This window comes from Gossypium hirsutum, chromosome A04 (genome assembly GCF_007990345.1).
Source record: "Gossypium hirsutum isolate 1008001.06 chromosome A04, Gossypium_hirsutum_v2.1, whole genome shotgun sequence".
NCBI classification, from domain to species: domain Eukaryota; kingdom Viridiplantae; phylum Streptophyta; class Magnoliopsida; order Malvales; family Malvaceae; genus Gossypium; species Gossypium hirsutum.
The window spans coordinates 76,741,715-76,767,473 of NC_053427.1; the positions used below are offsets into that span (position 1 = coordinate 76,741,715).

Here is a 25,759-nt window from a genome sequence, read left to right on the forward strand (position 1 = left end):
AAAAAATTGCGTAATTTAGATTGATAGTGCTAGATGAAATCTAGGTGAATTCTTTTCTAGGTATTATTTCGCTTCTTGGTTATTATTCGTTTATTTTCCTGATTTGTTCTTTGTTGTGTTTGTTATTTAATTAATTTTAGTTTTTAATCAATCACTCGAATTTATATGTTAAATGATAGAAATACGGTAATTACTAGTACTTTTAGTTTTTGGGAAGGGTATCTGTGCTCACCGTAGCTATACTATCAATTGATATGTGCACTTGTATTAGTGAGATTTTTAGTTAGCTTCGTGGACATCAATTTTTGGCACCATTGTTAAGGACTAAAATATTAAGAAAACTTTATTTCTATTAATTTAGTCATTTTTTATTTTTATTTTAATATTTTTGTTTTTAATTTAATATTATATTCTTTTTTTTGTTTGTTTAATTCTGAAAGGTTCTTTTGGTTTATGACTAAAGGCAACTCGTTGGAATTGTTAATTTTTTATAGTGAGATAGAAAAAACTGCTTGAAGAAGTCTGAGAGAAATTAGAGAAGCAAAGCAAGGTCAACAGGTTTTAGTAGACGATCAAGAGGAAAATGATATTATCGTGGAGATGGAAGATAATCAAATTAATCAGCAGCTTCTTGCAGCTCTTGCTCCTCAGACAATGTATGATTATCCTAAGCCCACTATGATTGGGGTTGAATCGAGTATTGTCAAACCGACTATTGCTGCAAAAAATTTTAAGTTGAAGCCGAATACAGTTCAGATGATACAACAGTATGTTAAGTTTGATGGGTTACAAGATAAAGATTCGAATGCTCATTTGGCTAACTTTCTAAATATTAGCGGCACATATAAGATTAATGGTGTTACTGATAATGTCATGCGCTTACGATTGTTCCCATTTTCTTTGTGGGGCAAAGCAAAATAGTGATTGAATTCACTTCCACGGGGTTTTATCACGACTTGGAATCAGATGATTGAGAAGTTTTTATTGAAATATTTTCCACTGGCTAAAACAACTAAGTTAAGGAACGACATCTATTCGTTTGCCTAAATTGAGCTTGAGACACTATATGATGCATGAGAGAAATTTAAGGATCTTTTGAGAAGGTGCCCTCATCATGGGTTTTCTTTGTGGTTACAAGTTCAAACCTTTTACAACGGTTTGAACCCATTAACTAGGTAGATGATTGATGCAACAACTGGAGGAACATTGAATAACAAAAGGCAACCCAAGAATTTATTGAAGAGATAGCACTGAATAATTATCAGTGGTAAGTCGTGAGAACAAAACCGATCAAGGCAGCCAGTGTTTTTAATATAGATGCAATTGCTATGTTGGCAAGGCAGGTGGAAGCACCGAGTAAAATCAATTCAGGAATTTATAATTTAATGATTTAATTGTAAGTTAACAAATTATATTTAAATTATTTTATTTTATTTTTTTAACATACTTAAATTGATAAATTATATAAATAAATTAAAATTTCATATTTAAATTTTATTAATCTTGAAGTAGGTTAACTTTCAAATCTATTTTTAAAAATTAATTTAAATTGAAATTGAAATAAATTAATAAAATTATACATTTAGATAACATAAATTTTATTAATTTAAAAAAACCCCAAATTATGATAAAATTAGTTCCTAAATTTCAAATCATTCTGGTTACATCCTTAAATTATTAGAGTTCTTTCATTAAGTTAACACATATCTATATTATATACTATTTAAGCTTTTGATACCAACTCAGTTGAGAAATGATGTAAAGATTATTCATTTTACAAAATTATATTGTCTAATGGTTTATTTGGTTCATAATAATTTTTAATAGATTTACTTTTTTTTTTTTACTCTAATACTTGGTGTGCCATATAAATATATTAATTTTATTTAAGGAATATAATAAACTTAAAATTTTTAATGCCTCAATCGTTCTCTAATTTTAAACCCCTGTTGAAACCAAAGTCAAGGTTCTTATGTCTCCCTTGTGCTTCTTCTCGATTATGATTTGGACTGCTTTGGTTCTCACCGCTAAACACACTACAAATGCACTCTCTTATTGCTCTTATCTCACTCGCATGTATGCTAAAACTCTTTCAACTATCATCGATTCATGCACTGATCATTTCTCACACTCTAATACACCATTAGGTGTGAAATGAAGTAAAAAAAAAAAAAAGTAGCATTGTTTATCAATAAAAACTGATTCCATAAATGAACCTTTGTTTCAACCAACATTCAAAACCAAAAAACAAAAGTCAACAATATTAAGTATTTCCTTCCTTTTTTATTTTATTTTTTGTATCCAATTAATCCACATTTAATTTACAATTTGAGGAAGGAAGACAGAGCACAGCTTTTGAATTCGGCCCTTTCAATGAACACACACTGTACAACATTTTGACACTAACAAGCCTTCACCATCTCTTCTAAGAGCTATATATATGTTTACACGAAACACAGTTCTGTGCCATTAATCTTTCCATTACACTTCCCTCTTCAACCACTAATTTGCTACTTTGCTTATTCCAGAGATGTACTCCATATGTTTGCCTCTTTAGCTGCTGCACCTTAACCTCTATCCATCTCGAGCCTGCCCTGTCTTTAGGCATCTTAAACAGACCTCCTATTTTAATCCAATCAACAGGATAAAAAGCCATAGGTGGTAAGATTGTAAAATTATAACCAGGTCTGCCTTCTACTCTGCGAACTACCCTGGAAACCATATAGGGCCCATTATGTCCCCATTTGTTCCCATCAAAAGTTAAAGCAAATTCCTCAATAAACTTGAGTACAAGTGGATGTTTCATATCAAAGACCAGTACTGCATTGTTCAATCTTGTCCAGTTCTTAGATACCACATCAATGCTTTGTGCTCCAATTGTGTTCTTCAACCCTTTAAAACTCCTCATCACTATGAAATCCGTATCCAAGTAAACACCTCCGTACTTGTATAACACAACAAGCCTCATCAAATTAGATAGATTCTGAGCCAACGGAATCACACCAGGGTCCTTTTTCCCACTCTTCATATCATCAAGCCAAGCTTCAGCAGGTGTATTCTTGACCAGAAATGGAAAGTCCGGTGCCACTGCTATAACTTTGAACCCAAGATCAAGCAACGGTTTAAGGATCCTGTAACCTTGCACTGAGTCCATCGTTCTCGATAGAATCATCAAGCAACCATTAGGGTGGGATTTGAAAACGCTTTCAGCAGCCAGGATTTCCCTTCTCCCAAAGGACGCTACCTTTGAAATCCATGTCATGAAGAAGTGAACCTCACACCCACGGTTGAAGAATTCAAGAACTCGGCCATGGAACTTCTTTGTCAACTCATCTGACATGAAAATCTCATGTTCTGGCAGTTTTCTCCTGAATTTCCCAATCCCATGTTTTTCTCTAACACCCAAGGAAGAAACTAGAGAATTCTGATGTTCACTATTACCATCAACGATGTTGTTTTTTGTGGAAACAGTCAGTGATAGAGGAAGAACAACATCCGACTTGATATTTCTTGTAACTGTTAGAGTCTGCAACGATTGGGAATCTTCTTTTTGAGTAAAGGCAGCCGATTCCAGCGATATATTAGAAACGATACTATCTGTTAACATAAGAAACATCAGAAGAGCAAATAAGATCATAAAAGCAACAGGGGATTTAGCTGGAATAACAACCGGGCAGACGAAAATTTTGGTTGTCATCATACTGAAATATGGGTTGTTGAAGAGCTTAAAGGTATCTAAATATTAAGAATTTCAGAAGTGTGGTAGAACTCCCAAGATAAAACTTTCATGGCGGTCAACGGGAAGACATTGTTTTTACAAGTTTAAAAAGAGACACGTTACAATAATATAATATATTAGGATGGTTCCTTGGCATTCATTGGTATTCACCTTTTAATTATTTTGGGTCTAAAACTTATGAAATAAAACTACTCTAAGAAAGCATTTTATTTGTTTAATATATTCGTATCTGGTAAGCTTGAAAAATGCCATAAACCAGTTGAAAACGAGTGATATGGTTAACAATTTCTACGGTCGTTTCTTCTCTTAGATGAAGCCATCATTTTACGGAGAAGGCCGAGTGTTATAATCTAGACACTTCCCTCTATTCATGCCGATTTATTTTATTTTTTATTCAATAATTAAAATTCAACCCACATCTCCAGTAACAAAATTACTCGCATACCTAATATTACATACATGAAAGGCTAAAAAAGCAAATAAAAATATTGCATATGAATTTATAAGGTTTTTCCTATTGTTTTTTTTTTTTACCCTTAATATAGTTTAGAGAACGTAAAGTAAAAAAATCAATCTTTTTTCTCACATGGCTTCCACTAGTTTTGAGTAAAATTTGTAATTTTAAAAAGGCTGCATGATCCATAATCCATTTGACAATCTTTAAATCAAAAAATAAATAAACAAAAAGGATTAAAATTTCAAATATACAAAAGTAGAATTAAACAATGTTGATATCCATTAGCGACGTGGGGATGTGGGTAGGGATTGTCGACGTATGACAGAGGCAACTTGCCCCATGTTCTAAAAACTGTTTATTGGCTTAACGTTTCTCGTGTCATTTTAAAGCAAAAATTGAAATTAAGAAGCCCTTGATTGAAACCTTAACAAATTTTGTTTATCATTGAATTTGAATGAGCATTCAGAATTGGTTCATCTCATTTCCATATTAAATTTGTTTGACTGCTTGTGTAGGTTTTTTATGCATTCTAAGAATCTATTGGTTTTAATTACAACAACTTGCTTTCATGTGCCTAAAACCATCCAGGGGATTTAGAAGAGGATTTTTTTTTTCTTTTAAAGAAATTACAAACACAATTACTCATATATTTTATAATTAAAGTATGATGGAATGGTGGTAATTAAAATAAGACCTACACATCTATATATGATTTATAGAGGGTAAAACTTGTGCTGTTAATATTGTCATTAACCTAAACACTCATCGACACCCATACACTCAGTTTTTTTTCTTATATTACTTTCGCCAATGTTTTGTTGTTTGCAAATCTTCAACTCATACTTTATTTGAATTATGTGTGAATTATTTCTAAATTTATTTTATCTTAAATTTTATCACATGTAAGTTCTCTCTAAAAGAATTCCGTATATTAATTTAATTATCCCATCTATAATATTTAATCTTAATTATAATTGATTTAGATATGTCTAACATGTATAATTTTATTTGTAAAAAGGAAAAACTTTTCCCTTATATTTCACAATAAAAACGTTGTCCATGATGAGTGACCAGATTTGGTTCAATTCTACTCATTAGTTGTTGAATTATTATTTAGTTTAATATTTATAATGGTTGTACCAATTAATATAATTGTAAATTAGGAATTTTTTTTTTAACTTGGATTGAATTTTAAAATTTTAATTCTAATCCGAAGACTAGCAATTAAATTCATTAGTTCAAATTTTGGTATTAGTCCCATATATGTTAAAATAGTAGATTTAGTTCATGTTCTCTAATTTGATTAATTTTAATATCTTTATACTTTTTGAATTTTAAGTCTAGACTCAAACAATAGGATTAAATTTATTAATTAAAATAATGTATTTTTTTTGTGAGTATAATGTGAAAATAATAAATTGTCATAACATTACATATGTAATAATATGTAATAACAAAATTTAACTTATTGAACTTAGAGCTTACTGTTTTGATGAGGATTAAAAATTGAAAATTTTAAAAATTTGAGCATAAGGAGTAGGAGAAATTGAGCAATTTTATATGATTCCTCGCCGACAAAACCAGTTAATAAAATTATTCCCATTTTCACATTAAAATCACAGGGTTTATATTGTTTGCAATCATGATAGAAGATGAAATTGTTAATTGTGGGAAACAAATCTGGGTTTTTGACTTTATAGGATTGGATCAACATTTGAAAATGAAAATCAAGAAATTTTGTAGAATAAATTATGAAATGAAAACACCGTCGGGAATGTCTTACCTATAATATTTAAGTCATATCCAAGTGGGAAATTTATGTTGCAATTCCATCAGCTCAGTAAATGGAAAATTCATTTGGAAACCAATACATCTAAAATAAAATATTATTTATTAATGAGCAGATGAGAAGTCACTTCCTATATCCTTTTAAGTGTTGTACTACGCAGGATTATTTTACGAAATAAATTATTAATTATTGTTAAAACTACTCACTCATCATGGCAATTAATATAATAATTACATCAATTATTCTTATGCTGTGATTTTTTTTAAAAATATTTGTAAGGTTATGTCACAGTACAAAATTATATTTATAAAAGATTCGGTTGTTAATTAAATTCTAAGTAAATATTAATTTTGGATTTCATCCTTACAATTTTTTATTTTTTTTATATATAAAAATAAGAAAAGACAAAAGCATCTATATAATATCATTTATTAATTTTTTAAAAATAATTTTTTTAATTCACATAAGTTCAATCAACCACATTACAGATATGCCAAATTTTATAAACAAAAGAGTTAATGTATATTTTTCCTTTGAAATTGGTCACTTGTATTTAACAGGCATTTACTTTTATTTTGAATTTAGTTCGTATTTAAATTTGAAATTTATCACACACATTATCTTAAATAGTTAGCACAATTAAATTTTTGATAGCGTGACAATTATACCCTATTATAAATCATCACTTGTATATATATAGATTTTAAATTTTTTTATTTTTCTGTTTCACATCTAAAATGAATCTAGACATCATTTATTTATATTCATTCTAGTTATGCACTTTTTCAATAATTTTATTTTTTATAATTTCAAAAAATTAGAAAAAAAATCAAGTATTTTTAGAAATTTTTTATTTTTTAAAATTTTTTATAACCTTACATTTTTTTAAAAGATTTTTACATTTTATATTTTTACTTTAAAAATCTAATAAAATTAAGGGTACATTATACCAATAGTCACTCAACTTTGGGGTAACTAACAAAATAGTCACATTGATTTCATTTCAGTTACTCAACTTTAGAACAATGACAAAACAGTAACTAACGTTATCAAAAAGTGACAAAATAATCACTTAGTAACATTTTCAGTTAGTGTCTTAACGAGACCGCTAATGTGGCCAGTTAACTTGCCACGCTGGTGAAGCAACTGAAGGGTCAAGGTTCGGGGTGGGTTTAGGGAAAAATCTAAAGGGTTGGGTCGGTTTAGGGAAAAACAACAGAAATTGGTTGTGATTAAGGGAGTAGGAAAAGAAAATCTAAAGAGCTTGACTCTCAGCAATGAAGCACTGAAGCACACGACTCAATCGTCTACACTCCTCTTCTAAATACCTACTTTTCATCTCAAGATCCTTGACATACATCTTCTTCCTCTCCCTTGATCTCACAGTTGCATCACCATTTCTCAGTTGCCTGAAAAAGAAACCATTCAGATCCATCAATTGCAGTAATACCCTTTATTATCTTCAGTTTTGGGTATTCGCAAAATACTTGGGTTTGTATGAAAATTGGGAAGATCAATCAAGCTTTAAAAGTAAAACTAGATTGAGCTTGAGTTCCTTAGGTAAGTCATTACACCTCTACCTCAAATTAGACATGCAACTAACAAAATTGAAACAAAATGAGGTTTCAAAGAACAATAGACAAAGATGATAAATTGGGAATATCAATTTATACCTACTCTGTTTCTTAGCAATGGGATCGTCTTTATTGACGTCAGTATGGGTCTGGCTATGTTTGTGCAAATCACCACTATCGGCGCCAACCACATCGTTGCTGCTACAAGGAGGTGAATCAACTAGTAAATCGGCCAAGAAATCATTATTGGGGACAAGCTGAGTCTCAACTCTATGATCAAAATTATCATCCTCCATCAAAACCATTTCAATCTCCCCAATCCACGAAGACACCGCCAATTCCTCAACGGGATTCTGGGTCAAACAAGGTTGAGGAGGAGGTTTTGTTACTTGTTCCGATTCATTATATAAGATATCCCGGAAATCGGGTAAGTCAACCTCGAGCAAAAGTTATCCCAATTGTTTTCCTCCATGAAAACCCAAAGATTTATGAAAGGGAAAATGAAGTCTAATAGGATTTACAAAGGAGGGGAGCATGTTTTTCATTTGTTTAATCTCTAGGCATCTTCATTTTCTCTTCTTCTTCTTCTTCTTCTTCTTCTTCTTCTTTTTCTTCTTCTTCTTCTTCTTCTTCTTCTTCTTCTTCTATTGTATAAACCCTAAATTGCTGTTGATATGACTATTTAAATTGGTGCTAACTAGCCAGCTGGACGGTTAATGACACCAAGCAAGCCATCATATGGCATGTCACTTTTTCGTTATGTTTGTAACAAAAAAGGCAAGAATGATTATTTTGTCATTTTTCTAAAATTGAGTGACTGAAATGAAACCAATGTGACTGTTTTTTCAACTATCTCAAAGTTGAGTGACTGTTGGTGTAATTTACCTTAAAATTAACTAAAAAAATATTTAATAATTTTCAAATTTAAATATCAATTAAATTTTTAAAAATAAGTAGTAAATGAATCCCAAAAAGCACTAGACTCCTCCGGTTAGAAGGTACTTTTAATTTGTTTTTTCAATTTGTTGGCTAAGAAATCTTCTTCTTTTTCTTGCCTTTTGTATGGAATGAAAAGAAAACATGGCAGGATTATTTTATTAGGAAACAAGCTCGTGTGATTAAATTATTGTATATCTAACTTGGAATTTATCCTGAAAATGGGCTCCATTCAATTTTCCTTTGCTTGCATGAGAATTACGGCGGCCTACGCAACCATTGCATTGACCCATTCAGCAACAAAAGGAGTAGGCTGCAAAACTAGATTTCAACTTTATTATTGCTGGACCCATGGCCGCTTCACAAAATAAATAAATTAGGAAATGGTTTAACCAAATTAATATCACAATATCAATTTTTTTTTTTTAAATGTTAATAAATTCATATCAAAATTTCTTGCATACCAATATTTTTAATAGACACCAAAATTGAAGACAAATTTATGGGGAAACACGCATCAACAAAAACAATGTGTATTAACCCCAACATTAATATCCCCTTACATATTTTGGTATTTGGTTAAAAATTTTGTATACAAATTAGTGCCATATTTTGATATCTCAAAATATGTTTTAGTATCACATTATATATTTAAATAATATTTAAATATGTTCAATCTTGTTTATTATATATTATCTTAATAACTTCTGTATCAAACAAATTTTGAATTTTGATATAATAATATTTGTTTATACTAAAATTTATTAATAGTCATCAAAATTTCTAAAAGATACCCAACTATCTAAAGAAATATCGAAATTTTTGAAGAGGTATCATAATTTCTAATAGCGATACCAAAATTCTTAACCAAGTATCAAAATTTCTAAAAGTATCTTGTTAGATGTTTTGGTATTCATTAAAAAAATTGGTATCATGTTAGAAATTTTAGTATACCAAAATATCTTATGAGATGTTAGTAAAAATTTTGGTATCGCATTAGAAATAAATGTAGTCATTTCAATATGACTTTATATTTTCTCTTCTAACAAACATTACTTTAATACTCCATTCTTTTTAAGATACCTCTAAATTATCAATGTCAATAATTTCCTTTATTTTTTTGTAATTTTCTTTAGATGATACTTGATCGAAAATGCTTAAGCGTTAGATGATATTTATATTATTAAATCTTAATTTTAATTAGTATGTAACTTTAACACTAATTAAGCAATAATTAATCTAAAATAATATCTATTATTAATAGTTAATATGATTTATTGTTAATAAGTTGAATCCAACTTCAACTCAATTATATAGATAAAAATTAATAACAACTCTAATATATTAATATAAAATAAAAAAATACTTTTTTAACTTTAATTTAATACTTTAATAAACAATAAAAGTTATTCTTTGTCGATTCAAAAGTTTCTCTCAAACTCATGCTTATATATATACTATTATTTAAGTCTCTATTTAAGTTGGTGTCATGAGTCAACCCGGCACCAACTAACATTTGTATTCTAAGTACATTGTTTCCACACACATACGCGTGTGATAGAATTTCTAATATCAATAATTTTGTTGATTGAGTTGATGTCACAAGTTAACTTGATATCAAGTCAAAATTGATGACAATACCATGATAAATAATTGTAGTGCATTTAGTATTCTTAATATAATTTATGCGTTTAAATTTCGTTGTACTCAAAATTTAATCTATTTTTTTCAATTTAATATTGTACATATTGCATGTGCTATTATTAATTAATTATAAATTTACATTTTAGTTATTTATTGAATATTATATTCTAAATAGATGATTTTCCCACGCATTCATATGTGATAGGTATACTAGTATATATTATAAATTTAATGTGAAAAAGAATGTTAACATATTGGATTACTATTTGTTCGGGTTTAGTTTTTCAATTTCACAAGTAGAATTAAAAATTCATTATGTGTCTCACATATTTTGTTTTTTAGATACTAATTAAAGATTATAATGGTTTCTTAATCTTATTAGTGGAGTTAGAATACTTCATCAACAGTGTTATAACATTCGTCACGGGTCCCAACGTGTACTATGGGTGAGAGGTACTATAGGAGCACTTTTAGACTTGAACAAAATAAATTATTTTATAAAAGTATACATTTCACAACATGTTAATGTTCCTTGAATCAAATTAACCAAGTTTAGAAGAATGCAAATTGATTATAAATAATTTTGGGTCATTGAATACTTGTGGAGACACATCAAAATTATAAAACAAATGTTTGTAGCTCATCAGCTGAAAACGATGTTATTCGGGTTGAGAAAAATAAGAGTTTTATCATGATTTAAAACCTTAAACAATTTATATAAAATCATAAAAAAATATTATAAAAATATTTTGAAGTCTTTAAAATCATCTTAAATGTAACACCCCTTATCCGACTCGATTGTTGGGTCCGAGATACGAGATGCCACATATGTTGCCCGAGTAATTACAATTTTTTTTAAACGTGTACTAAACAAATTACGCAATCACAATATGTTTTTCAATTGTATTTGGGTCTTATACGAGCTTACGAAAGTTTTTTTGCTAAACGGAGGTTGAATTAAGACTAAAATGTAAAGTTTGCAAATTATCGAGTTGACATCGTGACTTCGGGGGTTCCAGGTCGTGACACAACTCATTGTCGATTCCTAGTCACGACGTTAAGGTTCCAAAGTCACGACATGACCCAAATTGTGGAATATGTTTATATATATGAACCAAATTGGTGGTTACCAAATGATTAAGCTAATATTCTTTCTCGCTCGTAGGGGCTGCAAATCCAAACTAGCCAGGGTTGGGGGCTCACCCACAACACGTGGACAATGCAAAATGTCCGGGCCGATTGGGCCCTTCTAGGCCTGCGACAAATTGAAGTTAATGGCTCTTTTAATTCATACATTAATTTGGGTTTTAATAGCTCCATTAGTCAAAATTTCCAACCAAAATAATCAGAAGGAAGAAACACACTGAAATTTTTCTCTATTTTTTCTGCAAAAAATTCGAGATCTTTTCCCTACATATTTCGAACCTGTTTTCTGTGATAGAAGAAAGTTAGGCTACAGTTCGTTGATCACTGCAGTTGTGCCAATACCATGCTCATCTCGTTGTTGTATCCTAGGAGACAGTCGACCAACATTTCTCCAGCACCAAAGGAGTGACCAAATATGTCTTAAGAAAACTGTGAAAACAGGCCTCAACTACCAATTGATTTTCTACCTACCTACAAGTACAAAATTTCGATCCAATTTTATTTCCAATTTATGTTTTTCAGATTATATATATCTATATTGTTCTTGTTCGATCTTGTGATTTAAATCAATATTTTACATTACTATTTATTTCACTAACGTTTGTGCAACACTTCAATCCTCTAAAATCATAACATATACTATATCATTTGACCATATCAACTAAACCATTACTAGCTTAAATACCAATATGACCATACATTATACGAAACTGACTCAAAACCTAGGTACATGTCATATATCAAAATAAAAAAGGGCTGTCCAAACATTTTTTTAGTCGAGAACTACTAATTGGATGTTGAATTACGTCTCAAAATCTCGAGATCGACTATAAACTACGGATGGAAAGAATCAACTGTATACTAAGCGATAAAGCTCAGCAGTACTTTCATGATTCAAGTCAATGCAACATTAGTATTAGCAAATGAACACAATGAACTCAAGTTCAATGTTTAACCATTTCATATTCCATCATGCCAAGAGTTTCAATTATCATATATATATATATAGCAAATTTGCATACCAATTAATTTAATATTTGCAATAAAATTCACCATATAATACCATCAATAAATGTCAATCTATGTACCATTTGAAACATTCAATACCATGCCTTATAGTAATATGTATACAAACAATCCATTTAAGTTCCAAATACATGTACATTTAACAATATGCTACCCAATTTCCATTTTCAATCAATGTCATTTGATCTTTCAACTTATGGTTCAATGCTCTTTATGGAGTGTTAAATATGACTCCTATTTTCAGTCAAATTTGAAAAATAGTCTTTTAGTTAAGCTCTGTTTACTTGTTTCAATCAAACACTGATTAGTTTAGATTATTTTACTATTATTTGATCTATGAATTTAGCCTATAAATAGGCTTTTTTACAACCTTAGAAAATACACCTATTAGAGATTAGAACTCATAACACATTTAGAGAATTTTGTGTTTACGTTTTGTGGGTTCTTTGTTTTCGGGTTTTCGGGGTTTAGTTTTTTATCTCCATCTTTTGTACTCTTCGTTCTTTTGCCATTATAGTAAAATTATCTTTGCCTGTAGTTTTTTATCCTCTTTGGAAGGGTTTTTTCACGTTAAAGTTGTGTGTTCAATTTCTCAATTTATTCTGCTATTTTCTTGTTCGTTACTTAATCGGGTTAAAATCCTAACAAGTGGTATCAGAGCTAGTTCAATTTTCATAGATCAGCCCGTTCAGATATGGCAACAACAAGATTTGAAATTGAGAAGTTCGATTGTGACACATTTCAATCTGTGGCAAGTTCGGATGATGGCAATTCTAGTTCAATCAGGCTTGAAAAAGGTTGTTATCGAGAAAAAACCTGAGAATCTAAATAAAACAGAATGGGAAGAGCTTGATGAAAAGGCTTTATCTGCAATCAGTTGTGCCTCACGAATACGGTATTGTAGGAGGTATTGATGGAGAAGACCTCATCTGCTTTGTGGAAAAGGTTAGAAACTCTTTATGCGACTAAGTTTCTGGCTAACCGTTTTGTGTTGAAACAACGTCTATTTACGTTTCGCATGAACGAATGTGAGCTTCTTAGAGATCACATCAGTCAATTCATTACTCTTTAAAATGATTTAAAGAATGTTGAGGTTCATATTGACGATGAAGATCAAGCTATGCTATTATTGTGCTCTTTACCCCCTTCATACAAGTCTTTCAAGGAAACCCTGATTTATGGTAGAGACAAACTCTCGTTCAAATATGTGAAGGGTCATTTGTTAAGTAGAGACAAACTCGAAAATGAGCTTCATTTGGATAGCAAGACAGATAGGCATGCTTCCGTTTTGGTAGCATCAAAGAAACGAGATAAAAGGTGTCGCTATTGTAAAAAGTTAGGTCACGTTAAAGCAGATTATTATAAACTGCGAAATAAAAAAGCTGCTGAGAGTAACGAGGAAGATGTAGCTGGTGTTAATTTGGCCAATGAAAATAAGGATGATTTCTTGTTAGTGTCAACAAGTGATAACACCAAGCTCACGTCCGAGTGGATCCTAGATTCAGGATGTTCTTTCCACATGTGTCCCAAATAGAGAATGGTTCTCCACATACAGTTCGATTGAAGGTAGAGTTGTGCGCATGGGAAACGATTCATCTAGTAAGGTAATTGGTATTGGTACTGTTAAAATTAAGATGCACGATGGGACGATTAGGACACTCTCAGATGTCAGGTATGTATCTTATTTACGAAAGAATCTCATCTCCTTAAGTATTTTAGACTTGAAAGGATGCAAAATCAACATCGAGTCGAGTGGTATTAAAGTATCTCGTGGAGCTCTCGTTTTGTTAAAAGGTAAAAGAACCGGCAGTCTTTATATTCTGGAAAGTTATACAGTGACCGGTAAAATCGGACGTCCCTCGTCCGTTACGGAGTTGAAGTCAACTTGTTCGGAGCGGAGGCAACTTGGTCATAGGAGGGAAAAAGGTATGACTATTTCGTTGAAGAGAGGTTCTCTTTTGGATGCAGGTTTTGAAAAGTTAGGGCACTGTGTTCGTGAAAATCAGACCCGGGTTAGTTTTGATTTGGCAGTGTACAAGTCGAAGGCTCGAAGTCTTCCATTTTCTAAGCACAAATACGACTCAGTTAATTCCCTTCATAGTTCAAGATAGGCTCGTGGCGGGCTTTGGCAAAGATGGCGTTGTGGAAATATGAGTCAAGGTGGAGATTTGTTAAATATGACTCCTATTTTCAGTCAAATTTGAAAAATAGTCTTTTAGTTAAACTCTGTTTACTTGTTTCAATCAAACACTGATTAGTTTAGATTATTTTATTATTATTTGATCTATGAATTTAGCCTATAAATAGGCTCTTTTACAACCTTAGAAAATACACCCATTAGAGATTAGAACTCATAACACATTTAGAGAATTTTGTGTTTACGTTTTGTGGGTTCTTTGTTTTCGGGTTTTCGGGGTTTAGTTTTTTATCTCCATCTTTTGTACTCTTCGTTCTTTTGCCATTATAGTAAAATTATCTTTGCCCGTAGTTTTTATCCTCTTTGGAGGGGTTTTTCCACGTTAAATTTGTGTGTTCAATTTCTCAATTTATTCTGCTATTTTCTTGTTTGTTACTTAATCGGGTTAAAATCCTAACATGGAGTCTACTGACTCATTCACATTTGATTTGGTCCCCACGACTCGTTTCTAACCTGTTCGCATAATATTTTATATGCTTTCTCTATCATGAATTACTTATAAGCACTTATGGTTCCATATCATCATATCATTTCAATTCAATATCATTTATCAAGCTTATGTATTATAATCTCTACTAATCTGACTCGGATTTAGACGGATACATAGATCGTTCAACCAACACACCAATCTGGCACTAAAGTGCATCATCGAAGAAATTGAAGTAGGGGAAACTGGCACACATAATGCATACTAGCACACGAAGTGTATCCTAGCATACAAAGTGCATCCTAGCACAAGAAGTGCATATTGACGCATGAAGCACATCTTAACACACAAAGTGCATACTGGGAAAATCAGTTGTATTTGACATGTTTAGTTGAAGTTTTTTTGTATATAAGTCATGTATTACAATTTACAAGAAAGCTTACTAGGGAGTAGTTGTATTAGGTAAATTAATTTACAAGAAAATTTAGTTTTTCTCTCTCTTCTAGCTATTTTACATTCATTTTTGCACCAACAAGCCAAGACAAACTAGGACTCTTCAAGCATGGAACTCATGTAGAAGACACGAAGGCCAACTAAGATTCTTCAAGACTTTGCTGCACATACTTCCTTCTTGATAAAAGACTCTTTTAAGGACGTACTACATACATTCCTCGTTGAAAACCTTATCTCATTTTTATCATAATATCCAAAAAAATCAACTTGGAATAGGACTCATCTCTTCAACTGAAACAATGTCATGATTGCATAAGACTCTTCTCCTTTGTTGATTTATGCTTACTTAAATAAGGATAAATGTCTTCTTTAGTTTGCGGATAATAAAATCACTTCCTCTTTTTCTTTTTTCTTTTTTTTTTTGCTGAAATCATAAACGATAAATTACATAAGTTAATTTTAATATTATGTTGACTTTATCATATTAAAATTTATATGTAAATTTATTTAATTATCTAAATAATATTCAATTAAGATAATTACTTAATTTATTTTTTATTTTAGAGTCAATTATTTTATTTATTCATCCAATTAAATAATAATCTAAAAATTAAATAAACTCCAACCCATCCCTTATTTTACCTAAAAAATGTGATTATTGCAGATAATAATTCATGAGATTTGTAAATTTATCTATTAATTCTAAGCTTGTCCAAAATTATAATCATCAAGCTGATATGTAAATTGGACATTATACCATGACTCTACACTACAAACAACACCGTAGCAAGAACATTTGGAGAGATTAGCAATGACAAATGAAGCATGTCCCAAGAGAAGAGAATTTGTTGCCCATTGGCTCGTCAAGTAGAGTTTGTCGATCAATAGGAATTTATTTGTGTATAATGAGCCATTGCCAATTGATATCTATTTGTGTTGGTGTTTTTGGAAGAGGAGTAGAGGAAGAAAACAGGACAGAACAAGGCAGTATCTTGCTCACAAATGTGCAGCAAGGGAGCTATGGCTTCAGCTCATTTAACTCAAATTTTTAATAAGAAAAACAATACATATACAGTCAACTACATCCCCTAAACATCCACCTAACACCACTAAGTTACATTGGAATTTATGAAAACATTACTTGCACACATAGGTAATTAAGCTGATTTATCAGTCTATCAGCACCTAATTACATTAAATGCTATACCAACTTAGTTCATTTTGAACTAAAAAACTAAAGTAGTGCTTGAAGTAACAAAATGAACACCAACTTGAACTTTAGCCAACATAAAAAAAAAAAGAAAAAAAGAGTTAGCTATAATTTATTTGAGGTGTCCCAACAAGAGAGTATCATGAGCTTTAACTAGACCATTTCATTAAGAGAGAGATTAAAGATCACAAAATCAACAAAGGATACCTTAGTCCTATGCCCATGTCTCAACTATATTTACTACTTTCTATAACTTACCCTTACCCGGTCTCGATTCACATTTAATTTATAATGAGAGGCCCTTGAATTGGGGCACAACATTTTGACGCTTAACTATAGGACAATCTGTTTTGATTGAATAAGCTTCACCATCACTTTCTTTTTAAGAACTATACACATGTTTACACAAAACACAATTTTCTGCCATTAATCTTCCCATTACACTTCCCTCTTCAACCATTAATTTGCTACTTTGCTTATTCCAGAGATGTACTCCATATGTTTGCCTCTTTAGCTGCCACACTTTAGCTTCTATCCATCTCCACTCAGCGCTATCTTTAGGCAGCTTAAAGAGGCTCCCTATTTTCATCCAATCAACAGGATAAAAAGCCATAGGTGGTAAGATCGTAAAATTATAACCAGCTCTCCCTTCTACTCCACGAACCACCCTGGAAACCATATAGGGCCCATTGTGTCCCCATTTGTTCCCATCAAATGTCAAAGCAAATTCCTCAATGAACTTGAGTACGAGTGGATGGTTCATATCAAAGACCAGCACTGCATTGTTCAATCTTGTCCAGTTCTTAGACACCACATCAATGCTTTGTGCTCCAATTGTGTTCTTCAACCCTTTAAAACTCCTCAGCACTATGAAGTCCGTGTCTAAGTAAACACCACCGTACTTGTATAGAACAGCAAGCCTCAATAAATTAGATAGATTCTGAGCCAATGGAATCTCACCAGGGTCCTTTTTCCCACTCTTCATATCATCAAGCCAAGCTTCAGCGGGTGTGTTCTTCACCAGAAATGGGAAGTCTGGGGCCACTGCTAGAACTTTGAAACCACGATCAAGCAACGGTTTCAGGATCCTGTAACCTTGTACTGAGTCCATGGTTCTGGATAGAATCATCAAGCAACCATTAGGATGAGCTTTAAAAACGCTTTCCACTGCCATGATTTCCCTTCTTCCAAAGGACCCTACCTTGGCAATCCATGTCATGAAGAAGTGAACCTCGCACCCATGGTTGAAGAATTCAAGAACTCGGCCATGGAACTTCTTTGTCAACTCATCTGACATGAAAACCTCATGCTCTGGCAGTCTTCTTCTCCTGAATTTCCCAATCCCATGTTCATTATCGACCCTGATGATCTTGTTTTGTGTAGAAACAGTCAATGGCAGAGGAAAAACAACATTCCTCTTGAAATTTCTTACAACTTTCGGACTCTGCAACACCTGGTAATCACGTTTCTGATTGAAAGCAGCCGATTCAAGTGATATTTTAGAAACAATACTATCTGCCAGCATCGAAAACATTAGAAGAGCAAACAAGATCATAAAAACAACAGGCGATTTGGATCGATTAACAACCCGGCAGCCAAAACTTTTGGCTGCCATCAATATGGGGTGTTGAAGAGGGTGAAGCTATCTAGATATTCAGAATTTCAAAGGCTTGTTAGAGCTGAAGATAAACCTGTCTGGAGGTCAATGGGAAGAGATATTTTATAAGTTTACAAAAGAGACACATCCCAAAGGAAGCGAGTCCAATAATATAATATACGAAGCATCGTGTGTTTCTTCACTTTCATTTGTATTACCTTTTTGTTATTTTTTGGGTCTAAAAGAGATGGAAGAAACAAGTGTAGGAGTAATTTTAATTGATAAAAAATTGACATATGGTATGCCTGAAAAAATGCCATAAACCAGTTGAAAAGAACCAAGTGAGATGGTTAACAATTTCTTTGGTCTTTTTCTTCTTTTACGGGAGGCATCATTTTACGGAGAAAGATGGGTGTGATAGTGTTGGGACCTTCTTTATGATGTATGACTACAAATTTTAGATAAAAAAGTCTAAACTGGAACGGTCTTTATATCAATTAGCGACGTGGGGGCGGTGTGGCTAGAGATTCTCGACGTAAGGTAGAGGTCAATTATTGACAACTTGCCCATGTTCTCAACACTCTTTATTGGCTTAATGTCTCATGTGTTATTTTGAAGCAAATGTTGAAATATGCAGGCCCTTGATTGAAACCTTAATAAAATTTGGATGAGCTTCTGAACAGTTAAATTTTAAAATCATATTTGGTAAAAGTTGAAATGTGTGGGTTAAAGTTTCATTATATATAAGAAATCATATATTGTGTCTTCGGTCCATATTTATTCTAATATAGATATAGTTATATTCTATCTATTTATTTATTTATGTATTGTAATAGTTTGATTTTTGTCATATAGATATATCGATATATTAATTATAATTGTAATTTTATTGGTGCTTCCTACTTATTCATCATTCTAATATAAATAATATGTGTGCTCCTAATTTAATTTGATGTCATTTGGATATTAGTTTGACTGTGTACAGAAAGTTTTCAAAAGGAAATATACAGAAGCATCATATATTTTATTATTATATGAAATAAAAATATTACATAATAATTAATTATAAACCAACACTAATAACTTTCAAGTTTTGAATTTAAAATTTAAAGATGAAATTTATTAATATTTATTTATAATCAAGTATTATTTAATTATAAATTATCCATATAAAATATCAAGTTAAAACAAAGAAGGCAGCCAAGGATTTAGAAGATTGCATGCATGCGACCAAAGGTTTATGTGTACCTTTTTTTTATTTTTTTTTTAAAAAAAAGGCCCTGTATTTGACCCCCACAATTATCATAACATAATTAGGAATTAGGATGTTGGGTTGGTGGATTTTACAGCACAATTTTTTTTTCTCACCGACAAAACCAGATAATAGTTATTCCTAACAAGCCAAGCAAACCTTTTTCACATAAAAGGAAACCTAAGGCCCTGCCTTCCCTATCATTGCCTCTCTTTCATTTTATTTTTTTTCTTCTTAATATTGTTTCTAACTCAAAATGGATAATTTTTTGACTTTTTAAGTCTTTTTGAGGTTTTCTTTTATAATCAAATTTTAATTCTGGACTTTTATATTATACCCAAACTTGAGATTTATGTCATATATTTTGTTTTTCTTTTTTTAATATAATTATTTTCTATACATTTTTAAAGTCATTAGCTAATTTAAATAGTGAATATCTTTAATTATTTTAATTAAAATGTTGACATCAATTTTTAAAAAACATCATTCCAACAAAAAAATTTATTTTATCATTACAAGTTCAAATATGTGTTTTTAAGGAAAAAGTCCACATTGGCATTTTTAATTTTTTTTTTTTGTTGCTTCATGACCAAGTGATTTTTTTTTAATTCAAAATATCTTACTAATGAATTTAATTAATGATATTTAACAGTGGTAACAATCAGATGTGTTTTTTGAGAAAAAAAAATATTTACTAAAATTTATAATATTATTAGCTAGTACAAATACTAAGATTTCATTAGGATGGCAATTTAATATAGGTTAGCACAAAGCTGCGGCCGAACCAATTAGAGCAATTTAGAAGATGAATCTAGGTTAGAAAATTTTAAGAATAATAAGATTAGTGTATGAGACTTTTAGGTATTTAGTTTAATTAGGTTCTTTTTAAAAAAAATTTGTGGCATGAATTTAAAAAAAAATTATTTTGACATGATAAGTTGAAATAAGTGTTTTTTTTTTTAAAGGTCCGTGCCTCCTGTTGAAATTATTAAGGATGCTAATTAATTAGAATAACGAATGACTCAATTCCTTTTTTTCATTTCTTCTTTTAGTCATTATAAGATAATGGTAAAACCACAGTTTCAATTTCTCTATTTTACTCACATTTGTGATTTAATCTTTATATTTAATTTGACAAAACTTGGTCCTCCACTTTTACTGTGGCAATAGTTAAACCAATTAATTAGCATCCTTACCTATTCCAATTAAAATGATGATGTGAATTCCTTTTAAAAACATCTCTATATATATGCATGAAGTTGGAATAGATACTTTTAGGAAAAAAAAATGTGACATCAATATTTTAACTGAAATAATTAAGGGTATGAACTATTTAGATTAATTAATGATATTATGTAGAAGAATCAAAATATATAAAAGTAGTATAAATACCAATCCTAAAGTTCATTTTTTAGAAAAAAAAAACTTTCATAGTTTAATTTAATTAAATTGGTATAAGTGATTTTATTTATATATCTATATATAATAAAAACACCCTTGTGGCCTTCCTTTTGATGACTCGTATATGATTATCTTCTTTTCTTTACATTATAAGAAAATATCAAATTTCAGTTCTGACATAATTAAGTCTTTTTATTTTATAATGTTATTAATTAATCTAAATAGTTAATAATTATAACCAATTTGAATTATGTTATAAATGTCTTAAAGACTTTGACACATCTTTTAGGTTTGCTTTTTTCTTTTTTCTTTTTTTAACATTATAAGACTATAGGAAATTTTCAATTTTGGCCCTTATATTATGCTAAAACTTGGTTTTAAACTATATACTTAAATTTTTTATATTATTTGATCCATCTATTTTTTATAATATAATTGGTTAGTCTAAATAGTTAATATTATTAACTTTTTTAATTACAATGCCTACGTCTTCTTCTTTTTTTCAAAACACTATTCCAACAACAAAAAAAATATTTTATAATAATGAGTTCCAATGAATGTTTTTAAGAAAAAAAAATCTATATTAGTATTTTCAACGTTATTTTTTTTATCACATCACTATCAAGTGAATTTTTGTTATTTTAAAATGTCGCACTATTGAATTTAATAGAAGAAGCTTAATGGTGATAACAAATATACAAAATATATAGATTTCCCCTCCTTTGCAATCAGTTTTGCAACAACATCCACTACTCTAGTTAATTGTCTACCCCTTCCAAGTGTGATTTCTATGTTATGTATAGCCGTGCCTAAGGGCATATCGATTGAAGTAGATTCTTCTTTTTGATCGATCAATCAAAACCCCTTTTGAAACTTTAATATAAATATAATAGTATTTTGTATAACAAATTTTATATGTAAATTATTTTTTCTTATGTTTCTACTATAAAAAATATATATATATATCAAACGTATTCTTGTTTTCATTATTGAAAATATTTTAATTTATTTACCAAACTTATATTATAATTTTCAAAATATAAATAGAAAAGCCAAAGGGTTAACAATATAATAATTGATATTGGTCCCTAATCTTATTCAAGGTAGATGAGAAGTCACTTGGTATATATAACATTTATGTATCATACAATTATTGTACTATAAATTATAATAAAAACTAGTGAGGGATGATTGCAAAATAACATATATTTGGTACCAAAATTATTGGCATGCAATCATTTTTTTTCCTCCTCCATTACTTTATCATATATATGTATATGAAGTTGAGTTGTCCCTTTAGTAATTATGATCAACCCATGCCTCTAATCTCTAATTTTATAGACCAAAAAACACAAGCTTTTCCATTAGTAGGTGTTGATGAGTTTGGTGGTGCTAAAATGTGAATTAAACCAATGTTTGGATTTCAGGTTATCTTTTGAGGTAGATGGATATCCGGTTAATAAATTATAATTTGAGATATCTTTAAACAATTGTTAATGCATTTTTTCTTTTATTTTCCCTAATTGGTAGGGATGGATATGACTTGGTTCGATTAAAATTTTTTGAATTAATTGAATCAAGTTGTTTAATTTTTTCAAAATTATTTTGAATAATTAATTCTATTTTTTTAGTTTAAATCAAATTGAATTTTTAAGATCAAAAGAAACTAAAAAAAAAAACAAATAAAAAATTGATCTGTATACCTCTTGAGTTCCTATCAATTTCAAAAATGAATGAATTGGTATATCTAAAAAAATTATAAAATAATTCAAATGAATTTGTTTGATTAAATTTAATTCAAATTTCATTAATAAAAATTAAAAATTAAATTAAATAATTAAAATCAACATTATTGAGAGTAATTCAATATTTTGATTCAATATCAACCCCAGTATAGTGTTTTGGTAGGATAAGCCCACACCTCACTGCACATTCACGATGAATAGCTTTTACAATTTGTCATCTTTTCCAATTATCTTGTAGAATGGGAGGGATGTTGGGTTGTTTTATTAGGAAACTAGGTCGTATGATTAAATTATAGTGTATCTAACATGGAAATTATCCTGAAAATGGGGCTCACACAAATTCCTTTTGCCTGCACCTTTCTTACTTACGGCCACCCACAAAATATATATAATGATACCACACATTCATCAACAAAAGGAGTTGCCTACAAAACTTCAATGTAGATGATGAAAAAACCCTAAAATTACGGAATAAAAAATATAATTTTTCGTAAGTGTAGTTTGTAGGAACGATAAAAAGATGGGTAGATTTGAAAATGTATAATTTTGAATTAATATACAGATCTCTCTCATTTTCTTTCTTTTCGTCATTTCAATTGTGAATGATTGATTTTTATGCATTAGGATAGAAAATTATCTTCTCTCTTATTTTCTTTCATCGCTCTTTTTTTCTCTACCAAGCACATTTCAAATTTATTTTCTTTCCATTTTCTCCTCTCATCCTTTTAGTTTTTCACCCAACCAAACACACCAAAAAAAAAAAAGAGTATGAATTTAAAAGTATTTACCATGGAAAAGAATGTTGAGAACCATATATATATATATTACAATGAATTTTTTTAAAGAAATAAAAGTTAATTGAACCAAACATCTAAACTGTGACCTTCATTTTAAATAGATCTTTAAACTTCAAATCATTCTAATTACATTGCAAACTATTGAGATTATATTAATTAGTTCATTTCATTACTAAAATAGCTAATTTAACTCTTAAATGGTATTAAACTTTAAGAAAAAAATGAATATTGTAAAAAAAAAGGATTTTTAAAAATTTTAATTTATGTGGTTTTCAAAACTTTTATATAAGTTTTATCATTATTTTTTTTCTTTTTTTGTCAGTTTTGTTTTATTTTCAGTTTTTTTACTTTTAAAATTATTTGTCAACATTTTAATTTTTTAAAATTTAGTTATATAATATTTGACATGTCATTTAACAGTTGAATTACTAATTTCAATAACGAAAGGACTTAATTGATATAATATCAATAGTTTACATTTTTTTGTCTTAAATAGAATTAAATTAGATTGTGTTTAATTTTAGTTTCAATTAATTTGAATTTTTTTAATTTAATTTAATTTTTAAAATTTTGTATTGATTTATCCACTCATGTTTGGTTTTGAATAATAATAATAAATTTTTTATTTGAAGTAAAATTAGAATTTTTTTTTTAGACAAATAAAAAATCAGCTTTAAGTAAGAATCAGTTTGGAGTAAAAGGCTTAATGTAAAAAATTCAAAGCTCAAATAGATTATTTGTTTTAAAAGCCCAAATTGATTTGTTTTTGAAGCCCAATATTTAATCTTAAACCCAATTGGTTTTAGTCCAGTCCAAGGCCCATTTTTGAGTTATATTGAGCCCAAAGGCCCATCTTTTGTTGAATTTGGAGCTAGGGTTCTAAACCCTAATTTAATGTGGGCATCCATGTGGGGAGACATAATGAACCAGTCTTCATGTAAAACAGAAAGTGGAAGTAGTTAAAATGGACAAACAGAATATGAAGGTTCCTAACAGATAAACAACATCAAAATTGACTAATCAACTCCAATATTTTACAGACCATATGACATGAATTAACTTCATGGAAAGCAAGTTGCGAATCCATTAAGTCAAGATGGCATCATAGAGTTATGCAAATGTTGGCTGAGAGTCAACAGAAGTTAGTAGTTGTTGTTGAGATTATTAGAGTAACAAATTATTCATTTATGTTAGATTAATATAATTTGATTGTGTTTTATTCAAAAAAAAATTATTGACTAAACAAAAAATTTGCATTTTAGAAGTTAATAATAAATTTTTAATAGTTGGCCGTTAAATTTAACTGTATCTAATTTTTTTCAATTAAAGCCACCTCATATCACAACCACGGTGTGACATGTGGTAAAAAATTATAAAAAATAAAAATCAATAAAAGTTATAAAAATTATTATTTTTAACAAAAGAGTTAAAAATTATAAAAAAATTGTAAAATCTTATAAAAATCATAAAATATATATATAAACTGCATCAAAAAGATCCTTTAATCATTGACTATTAAAGTTAACTACCACCAATTTTTATTTAACTAAAGCCATCATGCATTATAGCACAGTGTGACATGTGGTGAAAATTGATAAAAAAATTAAAAAACAATAGAAGTTATAAATTTTTATAAATTTTTATAATTTTTTATGAATTTTATATTTTTTTCTTTACATTTTTTTATACTTTTCTTACAAATTTATAAAATTTTTTATATATTTTTTTATATTTCTATTTATTTCTATAATTTTTTATAATTTTTATAATTTTAAAAAAAATTAATTATTTTTATAACTTTTATTGATTTTTACTTTTTATCTCTTTTTTTGCCACATGTCACATTATGGTTGTGACCGTAGTGGCTTTAACTAAAAAAAGTTAAGGGCGATTCAAGTACCCAATTGAGTGCAAAAAAAAAAAGAGCAAGGGCTTAATTATTTTTTTTGAAAAAGTTTGAGGGTCTTTTTGATACATTTTGAAAGCTTAGATATCCAATTGAGTGTAAAAAAAAAGCAAGAGTTTAATCAGGGGCGTAGCTGGGGGCTGGCAAGGGCTTGACCCTCTAAAATGAAAAATTTTCCATTTAGGCCTTTTAAATTTTTTAAAATTTTAAATTAGTAAAGGTAAAATTACACTTTGGCCCCCTAAAAATGATTTAAAAAATTTGATTCAATCTTTTAAAAATTATAAAGATATAGGCTATTCAAATGGTAAAATTGCATTTTTTATAATGTAAAAGTTAAAATTTAATTTCGGCCCCCCAAATTTTTTTGCCTTCACCCTTGGGTTTAATTGTTTTTTTTTGAAAAAGTTTGAGGGTCTTTTTGATGCATTGTGAATGGTTAAGTACTCAAGTGAGTGCAAAA

The 25,759-nt window shown here is 29.6% G+C and overlaps 3 protein-coding genes and 1 non-coding gene across 4 annotated transcripts; all 4 read right to left on the reverse strand.

Moving 5' to 3' along the window:
- Positions 1 to 1,014: 1,014 nt before the first annotated feature.
- On the reverse strand, positions 1,015 to 1,121 carry LOC121228792 (small nucleolar RNA R71). Its single transcript, XR_005926367.1, has one exon. It is a non-coding gene; the product is annotated as a small nucleolar RNA R71 (small nucleolar RNA).
- A 1,063-nt stretch (positions 1,122 to 2,184) lies between these two features.
- Positions 2,185 to 3,950, reverse strand: LOC107930134 (lactosylceramide 4-alpha-galactosyltransferase). The gene has a single exon (XM_016861705.2). The coding sequence runs from the start codon at positions 3,698 to 3,700 to the stop codon at positions 2,426 to 2,428; it is 1,275 nt and encodes a 424-aa protein (XP_016717194.1). The 5' UTR covers positions 3,701 to 3,950; the 3' UTR covers positions 2,185 to 2,425.
- A 3,290-nt stretch (positions 3,951 to 7,240) lies between these two features.
- Positions 7,241 to 7,864, reverse strand: LOC107930140 (bZIP transcription factor 60-like). Its single transcript, XM_016861709.1, has 2 exons — positions 7,659 to 7,864; positions 7,241 to 7,394 (listed from the first exon to the last, which is right to left on the reverse strand). Exons 1-2 carry the CDS (start codon positions 7,862 to 7,864, stop codon positions 7,241 to 7,243), a joined length of 360 nt encoding a protein of 119 aa, XP_016717198.1.
- Positions 7,865 to 16,688: 8,824 nt separating this feature from the next.
- LOC107930131 (lactosylceramide 4-alpha-galactosyltransferase) lies at positions 16,689 to 18,864 on the reverse strand. Its single transcript, XM_016861704.2, has one exon. The coding sequence runs from the start codon at positions 18,211 to 18,213 to the stop codon at positions 16,981 to 16,983; it is 1,233 nt and encodes a 410-aa protein (XP_016717193.2). The 5' UTR covers positions 18,214 to 18,864; the 3' UTR covers positions 16,689 to 16,980.
- Positions 18,865 to 25,759: the final 6,895 nt, after the last annotated feature.